We start from the raw sequence: 11,566 nt of genomic DNA, 5'->3' as shown, positions 1-11,566 counted from the left end.
ATTTAATCAAAATTTCAACTGGCTATCTAAAAAGAATGATGAAGACACAATCATCATCATAAAATAAAATATGACCAAAAAATATGAAACATACACCCTTAACTTTCTTACTGTACATTTACAGAAATGTACTAAGTGAAGTCAACATGGGTCCCATATTTTTTTCTAGCCCCAGGCCTTGAGATGGGTTAATCCAGCCCAGTAAGGGAGAGACATTTTTTTTATATATCGATGTGACTTCCTTTAAGAGCCGCCATAGTGTCGAATGAAGAATTTCATTTCAGTAAATCTATAGCGAATTATCCATATAAAGATGTTGAAAATTTTCAGATGTGTCAAGCGGCTCCTCACAAACAACACGTATTGGACTCTTCATAACAGGGACGTACGCAAAAGGTGGATCTTGGTGGTCCGGAACCCATTCGAAATTCCGATTTTGCTGTAAATTTAGTCTAGTTTTAGGGGTAGTTTTACATTTTTTATACGATTTACCCTCGTATTCAACTTGGATCCCCCGAAATAAATTCCTACCTACGTCTCTGCATCATACTTGAGTTGATTTTGAGGTTAACATCCCTTTCAGCAGCGAGACGTGGATTTCATATTAATGTGGAATCCGAACCACATGAGCTCCCGCCGGGAATCGAAATCAGGTTTTCCACGCGAAAGGCGCGTACGATAACCAGTTATCCACGGAGCTCTGCCCTGCTTCATACTATGAGATATAATGAATACAGAGTGATATTTGTGTGTGTTGACTGAGCGTAGACGGTAAGGTGACCAGATTCTGACAAGCGAAAAGTAGGACACAAATATAATAGTACTTAATAGTTCACTGCTTCGGCAATACGCATGTCCTTATTTAATTTAACGTTAATCTTAAGTTAATAATTTATTTTTATGCACCCAACAAAGCTTTTGAAGGAATTCAACACAACTCCAAACGCTTTGATGAATGACAAACTAGTTTATTTACATGAACGTACAGTGAAACTTGGTGTAAGGCTGAAGAGTGTTTTTTAATCGATTTTCGGAGCGAGGGATTATTTTAAGGAACGAGGGAAAATTTAGACAGGCGTGAGGGAACTTCTACTTAACTTGGTTAGCATCAGTGTCGTAACTTAAAGCAGAAATCTTTCCTACCAATATCTCAACAAGCCAGTAGCGTACGCAGAAATTTATATCGGGCGGATCCAAACTAAATATGAAGGTATTTCATATTAAAATTCCTAAAATTGCCCCTAAAATTAGGCTAAATTTACAGAAAAATTGAAATTTCGGGGGCGGACCCCCATGACCCACACCCTGCGTACGTCCCTGCAACAAGCCCTTCTCAGTAAAAACAATGTATTGCAAAACAACAGTTTATTGAGTGTTCTTCTTTCCTGATCTTTTGATGTGTGTTATAAAACACAGCGGTTCATCATTCATGAAAAGAGTGCCTGTGATTCAAAATGTTGTGAATAAAGAATAAAACATTAAGTTATTACAAATAAGTTAACTGAGGATATTTTGCAGGATACTTTAAAAAATGAAGGAGCGAAAATCAGTACGTCTAGTCACCCTAATTAATATAAGGCCACCGGTCTCATGGAATATGGACGTGGGCGAAAATCTCCCCCTTCAAATTTGATGGGTCCCCTCAGGATCTGGACATGGCCAGATTAAGATAGGGGCTTAGGGACTATAGCCCCGGGCCTCCACTCTGATCAAAATCTCAACTTGCTATCTAAAAAAAAAAAAAAAAAAAAATCATGAAGACACAATTACCATCATAAAATAAAATATGACCAAAAAATATTAAATATATTCCCTTACCTTTCCTATTGTATTTTCACAGAAATGTATTAGATGAAGTCAGCAGGGGCCACATACAAGGGCGCCGATCTCTCTGTAAATTTGGGGGGCTCATTCAGATGCAGAAAGCATATATGAGGATTTTAAGACAAATTGCATTGAAATTATGCCAAATATTGTATATTCATAGATATAATGGGGGTCCACATGAGCTTTGGGGGGCCCTGGCCCCCACGGCCCCCTCGGGATACTTTTTCTAGCTCCGGACCTCCAGATGGATTAATCCATCTCTGGATCTGGATAACTAAGCGTAATCTTTGCTGGCATATCTGACAATGAAACACCGATACCTAAATGACTCCGTTTCCTAAAGTTATTCAGAAAACGGCACCCTTGAATGTGAACACCCGACTTTTTATGCAAGATGAAGCTACTTCGCATTATCTTCTGTAGAATCTAAAGAAAACCGAAAATGGATAATAATGAGAAAGTCTGTAGAATGAAAATGTGGGAGGAAAGGGGAGAAAACCCATGAATACGATGCTGTCTACCACAAACTCATATTGCCTAAGATTTAACCAGGGGCCCTTCGTACCAGAGGTGATTGACTGATGCACTATCACTGATCCACCGTGACCTTGTTCAGCAAAGTGTCACCGTATGACGTTAGAGCAATTTTTTAATTCAAAACATGAGAAATGGTTTTGACACAAACTTACTGCGAATTTTGGTTGTAGTTAACTATAGGGTGTTCATATGAAGTCAGAACACAAAATATATGCTATTTCTGTAACAAAAGTTTCCTATATACTCCAACTTCACATTTTTTTAAAACTTTATCAGTTTCTTTAATTAAATTATATACTCAACACAATAAAAAAAAAAGAATACACATTCGTGCCTGATCTTACAGACACCCTGTATATAACACAAGGAACACAAGTATAGAAAATGTTTCGAATAAAGCATTTTTGAATCATCATTTTTACACTTCACGAAGCAGCAGTATCATACACATTGCAATAAGCACAATTTGGACTATGAGGAACATCATATCTAGGAACAGGGGGCGGTTTCCTCCGACACCCACGTCGAATCACAAACATCAACAAAAGAATCACAAAAGCTCCTGCAGTGTGCCAAGCAAAGGCTAATGAAATCCACACAATCTCTTTGTTAAAATCCACTGACGTTTCCCATGAGGGATTTTTGTCACGGGGCCAATGAAGAAGAATGCCACTTTGAATAAACCATGAACCATGAAGAATAGTGCAGATGCATCGCACAGCGCCTGCTCCAGGAAAAACACCTTCAATGATTGTTGCTAAAGCTGATCCCCAAATGGCGTACACCAGAAGAGTATGTATAAGGCGTTCCATCACAGATTGGGTTGATAAAGCAATATAGAACAAGAATCCTTCCATAAAGAACGCCTGGGCCAAAGCAAACCTTGCGAAGCCGCGGCCAATACTCGCAGAACAATAATACGCCAGTACATCCACTAAACCAGAGAGAGCGAAAAACAGGTAGATTGTAGCATATAGAATATCACCAACATATTCGAAAGACCCGTCAGGATATGCCATCACAACAGATGCCAGTATACCGATAGCAGTCACAAACAATTTCACAATCCCCTCCATTGGATAGCGGGATACGCCACTGTTACAGCATCTCCGATTCCTTCGAGTTGACCGTCCTTCTGTGTCCAAATCCATGCGGTCAACGGTCAATCGCCAATCACGGTACGCACGGGCGAAATCGTACGCCCATTTTATTCCAAATAGGAAGAATACGCTTCCAGGGATAACATAACCAAGAAATTGGTTTAACATTGTATTTTGGCTGTTAAAAATAATTCAATTCTGTCAATCACAATACACTTACGCACGCGCGTAACGCACTTCTGTCATTTTACATAGTAATTAGGTCAGAATTAAAAACTAGTTTGCGCCTGACAGTTCGTCAGAACTATATAAAACAGCATGACGAATGAACAGAAATACAACATGAACACAGTGCACAAGACAGTTCTGGAATGATCGAGTTTTACAAGTTGTTCTATTTGTCAACACGAACAAAGGCCGTTGATACCCATTTCCTTCTGTAAAAAAACCCACATTGCGTCCGCAGCACTTTTCTCTCTTCTCCGTAGACACTTGCCTCACACACAGTCAATTGAATGACGGCAATAGAAACACTATAACACATACAAGTCTTGTACCCCTCCCAGCTTAACCGCACATATGACTGATCCAAGTGTTGCCAACTAAGAATGGAGAAAATTATTTCGAATGTGTTCTCGTCAGATTAATTGAAGATATTTGTATAAAAAGAAAGAAAACAGTTGAATTAATGACAGTTGTGAATTTGATCAATAAAACATTTTAATTCACAAGAAATGTCTACATCGGTATATGATTTTTTTTTATTATTATTATTTTAATCACGATGCACAATGACTGGAACTATCTGTGAAACATTGCATGAAAATAAATCAGAATGTGAGTGTAGCGAAACGGACTTACTTGCACTTGTATTCAAGACCAAGATAGAAACTAACTTAAAAAAAAAAAAAAAAAAAAAAAAAAGATTGGGTGATTAATACGCACAAGGCTGTAAGGGGACTCTGTGGATAACAAATAATAATAATAGCTAAGACAAGTAGAAATAATGTAACACAAGGAACAAAAGCTTCCGGTACCGATAAATGAAATAAATTTTAGAAACAATAATAGTATGAAGGAAAGATACAAGAGACAGCGAGGAGGCATAATGGATCAGTGGTACATCGCTTATCTCTGGAGCAGTGGTTCTCAAACTTGTTGTTACTGAGACCCATATTAAATAATAAAATGTATTTTGTGGCCCACTTACTTTTATTCAAATATGCATTGACATTCTACGTAATGGTGGTGTATTTCAAAGCAATTAAATTTTGTAAATCATTAAACCTCTTGCGACCCACCAATGGGTTCCGACCCACACTTTGAGAAACGCTGTTCTAGCGTGTTGGGTACCTGGTTCAATCCCCGCCGAAGTAAGTTTGTGGTAGATAATATCGTGTTTGTGGTTTTTCTTGGGGTTCTCCCGTTTCCTCCCACTTTCTTATTCCACCACTTATTTCATTATAATTCACTTGCTTGAATCATCGTCTCCCTAAAGGGCATAATCGTGGGACGTTAAACGGAATATTTGATTTCGTTTTCTTTCAAGAGGCAGCGATTTATTTTAAGCTTTACGACCCTGTAGGCTAAAGGAGAGAAAGTTTATTATTATTATTATTATTATTATTATTATTATTATTATTATTATTATGTGGGAAGAATCGGAACAACTCTGAGAAAACTTACGAATACGATGTTGTTCAGCACGAGATTCCATTGCCTGAGATCAAACTAAGGACCCGTCTCACTAGAAGTAGTGGCTCTACTACTTTGCCACAGGGGCGTCATTTAGGGAGGGCAGGGAGGGGCATTTGCCCCCCCCCTGAGTTTGGGATGTATATAGATTTTATCAATAGAATAGTAGTAAATCAGTGGAAAACGCGAAATTTTGCTTATATCAAGGGGTCTTGCCCCCCCCCCCAAAGCAAAATCTGAAATGACGCTCCTGCTTTGCCATGTTGTTAGGTTTACGTTGGTGATACTTTACCTGTGTAATGTTTTAAGGTTATATATATCTTCTGTAGCCAGGAATTTTTCTATATATTAAAATGTTAGGTTTATAGGTTTGTGATCAAGAAAAGTTTATATATTCGTGAGCGTGACCAATCCTTTTGATTAAGAGATCTCGAAACCCACAAGTGCTCGAAACGTGCAGTTTTCGCTGGTTGATTCCAAATTTTGTGTAGATTTCTCATTCAAATTTTTAATAAAATTGTCTCTATTTTTCTATTCCACATTTTAGGTGTATTTTTGACTCTATTAGTTTAATATTACCACTAGGCTGATACCCTAGTGGAAGGCAACCAGTAAAGGAGCTACGTATAGCGGGTTGATGGACATTTCAGGCGCTTTGCTTTAATCTGAATGAAAAAACCTGTTACAAGCTGCTAACTTTGAAGGCTTAGTGGACCAGCAATGAGGCGTACTCGGATATGGAATTATAAGAAAAATATATTTGTACTTGCTATCATCTACCACTTATCCAAGTTTTCCAGAAACTTACCCCAATTCTATATATTAATATACTACATTTGTATGTTTGTCTATAACAATTCCCTCCCTTTAAAAGTATGTCCTTTACTTGTAAAATAAAATGAAATCTTTCAGTTTTACGTCCCACGGTTATGCCGGTTAGGCTAAAGGAGACGGTGATTATGAGAAATTAATTAAATGGTGGAATGAAGAAAGTGGAAGGAAACAGGAGAATTCGAGAAAACCCAAGGGCACGATATTTGTCCACCACAAAGTTTACATGGCGCGAGCTGGGATCGAACCAGGGACCCCAAGCACCAGAGGTGAACGCTCTACCACTGGGCCACCGTGTCCGTAAAAGAACTTGAACATACATACTGAGAAATGGGAAGAAAATTCACACTCATATTAGAACTGTGTGCTGTGTAAATAGCACAGGTTTAACTAGTAGACGTAAATGACAAATCCTGTATCGTATATACAGAGTGTTTCAAAGAAACACCGACAATGTTTAGGAGATGATTCCTGACACCAAGATAAGACAAAAAGTATAGAGCACAAATGCTTCGTTTTGGAGCTATAGGCTGCCGAAAATACATGAGAAATGAACTTTAAAGGACCATACTTCCAATACTATGAGACCTACCGTAGTCGGGTCAAGACTTCACATAGGAACTAATATAGGCCCTATCCAAGTTTCAGAATTCTGCGGTATTTCCGCAACATTTTTTCTACAGGTAGTTGGTGAGTATTTCAAATTATAAGCTCGTAGTGAAATTCCCTCCATAAAAATTGTTGTTGTGTGTGTCTCAGGATTCTGAAACACGGATATTTGGGTACGGTACGTATAGTCTGAAAAGAGACGCTAAGTTCCAACCAAAATAAAAATAGTTTTCCTTTTAAAAAAAAAAAAAACAGTGGCGGATCTAGAAGGTAAAAACTTTGGGAACCAGCCAGAACCCAGACTATGGTAGATGTATTATGAATTCACAATTTTTTATAGCTCCTGCAGAAATTTCCAACGTAATTCTCTCCCGATGAATATTAGTCTATGGTTAGGTTGGACGTTGATATTATGGACAATAAGTATTGTTTTAAACATTGCATAAGAGAAAAAACTGCAACTGAAACTATATCTAATGTTTCAAAAATTTTCTAATAAACAACAAAAGACAAAGCTTACTAAAAACTTTCAAAAATATATAAATAATAGTTTCAATTATATTTGTCCCTCAAAAGATTGCGGGGGGCTAAGCCCCTCGGTCTCTGGCTAGATCCGCCACTGAGAAAAAGGAAAAAGAGTTATGTTTGTGTCCATTGAGATATTTCTAATCTACGGGGGGGGGGGGAGAGATTTAATATCAAGGTTGTTCAAAGTGTAGCTCAAGGTTCAAAGTAAAGGGGAACACGAGGAACGTCGTTACCACACTTCCAAGAAATATCTACAGCGTCCCCCGCTTCCTAAAAGTTACAATGGGCAAAGAGAGGTACGTGGTATGGCGTGACGTCGCGTCGTGTGTTCCCTTACCTTTTCAGATCCACTTTTATCCCTGGTGTGGTCAAATGGACATTCGAAGAACATATAGAAGCAAGTTACGAGTGTTTTACACGTGATGATGCAAAAGAAAATACTGTATTACGATCAGAAAGTTGAGTTGAGTTGATTTTGAGTTTAACGTCCTTTTCAGTAGCAAGGCTATATGAGACTGGACCTACTGATTAACGTGGAATCCGAACCACATGAGCTCCTGCCTGGAATCGAACTCAGGTCTACTATCAGAAAGGAGTGACAAAAACGTATTAAGGGAAACAAACGAAAATTGGTAAATATTGGTTATGATACAGGAAAGAAGAAATAATTGTTCATCTCTCAGAATACACTAATAACTAGTGAAAGCAAAAAGGACAAAAAAGCAAGAACCGGACAAGGAAGAAGATCAAATTCCTGGGTTCGATTCTTGGTTGGGAAACTTGTCCTATACTTATTCGAGTAGTGGTTTAGTGTCCCTTTAATCACTAGACCCTGTACCATGTAGCTTAGCTGTTGAAAGGCACGTTAACAAGAATTTTAGGAAAACTAAAAATGGATCAAAAGATTGCGATCCTGGTCAATAACTTGTTTTTGGATCAGGGGCCACACAATTTTTAAATGGCCCCTAAGTCGAGTTTTCTTTTTTTTTTTCTACGGAATAAGCACATCATACTGAGTAAACTGATGGTTTGGGTTTGGCTACAATATATGTAGTTCTCCAGACATAAGGGCTACCCTACAAGAAAATCTTTGATTGAAGTATATTGGATCTTTTGATGTATTTTTGGATCAGGGACCACAACATTTTTGAACGGCCCTTAAATCAAGCTTTCGTACTTTTACGGAATAAACACATCATACTGAGTTAAGTGATAGTTTGGGTTTGGCTACGTTATATGTAGTTCTCCAGATATTTTTGATACAAGAAAATTTTTTATTCAAATACAGTATATTGGAACTTTTTATCAAAAAGGATTGGATATTTGGGCGATATCGCGAAACAACGCACATATCAACATGTCATACAACTAATTTCTACTAGTAAACACAGAAATTGGTTCCTGCATATTTCTCACTGAACTTTGCTTGGTGAAAAAAAGATGCTTTAATGTGGAAAAGAGTAAAAGAATATTTCTCCTTTTGACTAAATATTCCAAGAATATTATTTATTTTTTATTTTTTTTTAAGTTCTTACGTTTCTACAAGATTAATGTTGTTTACAGGATTGAATCTATTGTGAAACATAGGTCTTAAAAATTTAAGTGAAATCAAATCTTAAAATTTTAAGGTCTCACAGTTACGTTAGTTGGTTGATAGTGTTGAAGTTTAGAGTTTCGTTTCATCACTTCGACTATATAAGATGTGCATCTAGAACTTAACTTGTGAATTAAACGACATGTGTATATACCGGGAATTGAACCTAGGCTTACTACACTGAAGAGTAATGCAGATGTTTTGCCACCAAGAAGATTCTGCATTTAGGCATAAGCTGAAGCAATGGGTGTGTAGATGCAATTGGTGTTGATGGAAGGCTTAGGGGAACGAACACAGGCAAAGGACCGAGAGAACTCAATGAAAATTCGTGAACCACAAACTCTCATGATCTGAGATTGAACCATCTACTCTTTATGCTAGATATCAAGGCTATGAAAGTTAATTTTGATTACAGTGCCTTTTGTAGATCAATACATGAACTGAAACATATGTGCTCTTTAAGGGTAAGTAATTATATGATGGACAACATTGTGTCTGTGACTTTTCTCCTTTCCTCCTACATATACATTCCACCATTTTTACACAACCATTCACTTTCATTAATCATCGGTTTCATTTAGCTACTGTTGTCCACGAGACGAGACGAGAAATAAGTTCTTGGTCTCGTAGGTTTTTAAAGATTAGTCTCGTCTTGTCTCGATTCTTATTTTTTTTTTAGTCTCGTCTCGTTTTGAAAGCAATTATAAACTTAACTCTTGGAAGGAGTCTTCGTGGAATTTTAAACTTAGTAATACAAATTCAATTGCTATCAGTGTTTCTTCCAGACATGTTTTTGGAGAGACACTACCCATCGGAGTTGTGAGAATGCCCCCCTCGCCCTCCCCCCCGAGGAGACCAAAATAGTTCGTCTATAATGATAGTAGAATGTAATCATTGATCAGTAGCTGACTTTTTCTGGAGAAAACATATGACTTAAGTGGTTTTTGGCCAAAAAATGAAACATTTTCCCGCCATTTAGTTCTAAAACTAAAATCATACATTTCTTAAAATTTAGCATGTTGTTATGTATCACTATACATAAAAGATATAAATAGAATAGTACCATGTGAAAATAAAATGTGCCCCTCCGAATACTAAGTGTTAGGGATGCGCACGAGACGAGTCGAGACAGGATTTTCCTGACAAAATTCGAGTCGAAACATGGCTCTTCCAATAGAGAAATATACATTTTTCGAGTCGAGACATCACTTTTACAGCACATTTTCGAGACAAGACAGCCACAAATCTTGTCTCGTGCGCATCCCTACTAAGTGTGCTCCTCAAAAACAGTTTTTTTTTTCTGAAAAAAATACTTATTGCTATATTGGAATAACTTCATTAGCTAAATAGATACATATCATCCAGGTCCATTAATTAGTTTCATACATAAATGAAAATGAAAGTCGTCCATAGCGCAAACCTACTAGGAACTGAGTTTAACAAGGAGCAGGATGAAATGCAAAGGTAGTTACGAACTTTTAACCTCTTATACAATGAATAATGTAATGAGACTAATAGCATAGGCCCAGGGCCGGATCCAGGATTGTCTAAGGGGGAGGGGTGCACCAAAATCTATCAAAATAACGAATCAAACTGAAACTCTTCAAAGTGACATGTGACAACCTATATAGCACAAGTACGTCCACGGGATGTTCTAGACTAAGCTCGCAACGGACGACGGGACATCCCGGGATTATCCGAATGTGCTTCCGGGACATCCACAGGATTTCCGCGGGAGATCCAGATATCCGCTAATATCCCGGGATACGGGATATTCAACGGGACCACGAAAGGATATCTATTGGTTTTTCCTCGGACCTCCTGTCCCATCTGGGACGTCCCGTGGACATCCTACATGGGAATCCTTCAGGACGTCCCATGCAGGATGTCCATGGGATGTCTTCTCATTGTCCCGATAATCCCGGGAACCGAATGGGTTGAGTGGGATCAAAATGGGACATCCCAGGGACTTATTGTGCTATATGGGAATATTCTTTACCGCTGATAACACTGATGCACAGAACTGAGGAAGGTATTTTAAAGAGGGTCGCAAGCGATATGCAGGAAAAATTGTTTTCTCTTCCTGGCTTCTGTTTTGTTCCTTACTTAACAAACGTTATATCGCTTTGCTTATTAAATCCTTTTCCTTGAATCTTCAGAAAATCGACTTAAACTATTGCTTTTGAAAAACTCCTCTTTCTTTTAAGCCCCAAACGGAAACATGACGGTAAAAAGTTTCGAAAAGTGTTGGTATTTTCACTACTAGCTTCTCATTTTTGATAGGGTATATTTGCAACGAAGGAAGGGGGTGAACGTGCACTTTTGCATCCCCTAAAACCGGGCCTGCATAGGCCTACAATTAAACAAATATTAGACAAAAAATCGAACCCAAGGCCTCCCGAATGTAAAGCCAACGCTTTACCAACTGAGCCACGGCCGCTTTGTATCGGTATAATTTTCAGTATTATATAATTACCTTGCTGCTTTAGATCAGAAATATCATTAATCATGGACACTGTGGATATGATAGATACTTGTGTCGTACAGAATTCTTATGAAAGTGTTGCTATTTTCATTGCTAGCTTCTCATTTTAGGTAGTGTATATTTACAATAAAGGGAGGTGCGCGTGTGCCAATGCACCCACATTAAATCCGGCCCTGGAAATACTATCTGTACTAACGTAAGTTTTATATTTTAATTATAATAAAAATTACAGTTCTAACGATTATTTGAACAAATGTGTAAATGAAGAGTCGTTGATCACCGTTGACAGATCGTTACTCATAGATGGCCATCTATTCTCTTTCCAAAAAGCGTGAAGTGATTTTATCAGTATTTGATCTA

The 11,566-nt window shown here is 37.9% G+C and overlaps 1 protein-coding gene across 1 annotated transcript; it reads right to left on the bottom strand.

The window, feature by feature from the left end:
- Window positions 1-2,692: 2,692 nt before the first annotated feature.
- On the bottom strand, window positions 2,693-4,031 carry LOC145672890 (transmembrane protein 45B-like). Its single transcript, XM_081742086.1, has one exon. It carries the CDS (start codon window positions 3,630-3,632, stop codon window positions 2,790-2,792), a length of 843 nt encoding a protein of 280 aa, XP_081598212.1. The 5' UTR covers window positions 3,633-4,031; the 3' UTR covers window positions 2,693-2,789.
- Window positions 4,032-11,566: the final 7,535 nt, after the last annotated feature.

Source organism: Thermobia domestica, chromosome 16 (assembly GCF_964235325.1).
Source record: "Thermobia domestica chromosome 16, izTheDome1.hap1.1, whole genome shotgun sequence".
In the NCBI taxonomy this organism is placed as follows: domain Eukaryota; kingdom Metazoa; phylum Arthropoda; class Insecta; order Zygentoma; family Lepismatidae; genus Thermobia; species Thermobia domestica.
The sequence above is the reverse complement of the archived record's forward strand: the minus strand, read 5'-3'. Positions and strand labels throughout refer to the sequence as shown.

What these genes read in the sequence shown, in the direction of transcription:
- LOC145672890 (XM_081742086.1), bottom strand. Translation starts at nt 3,632, where the DNA reads ATGTTAAACCAATTTCTTGGTTATGTTATCCCTGGAAGCGTATTCTTC.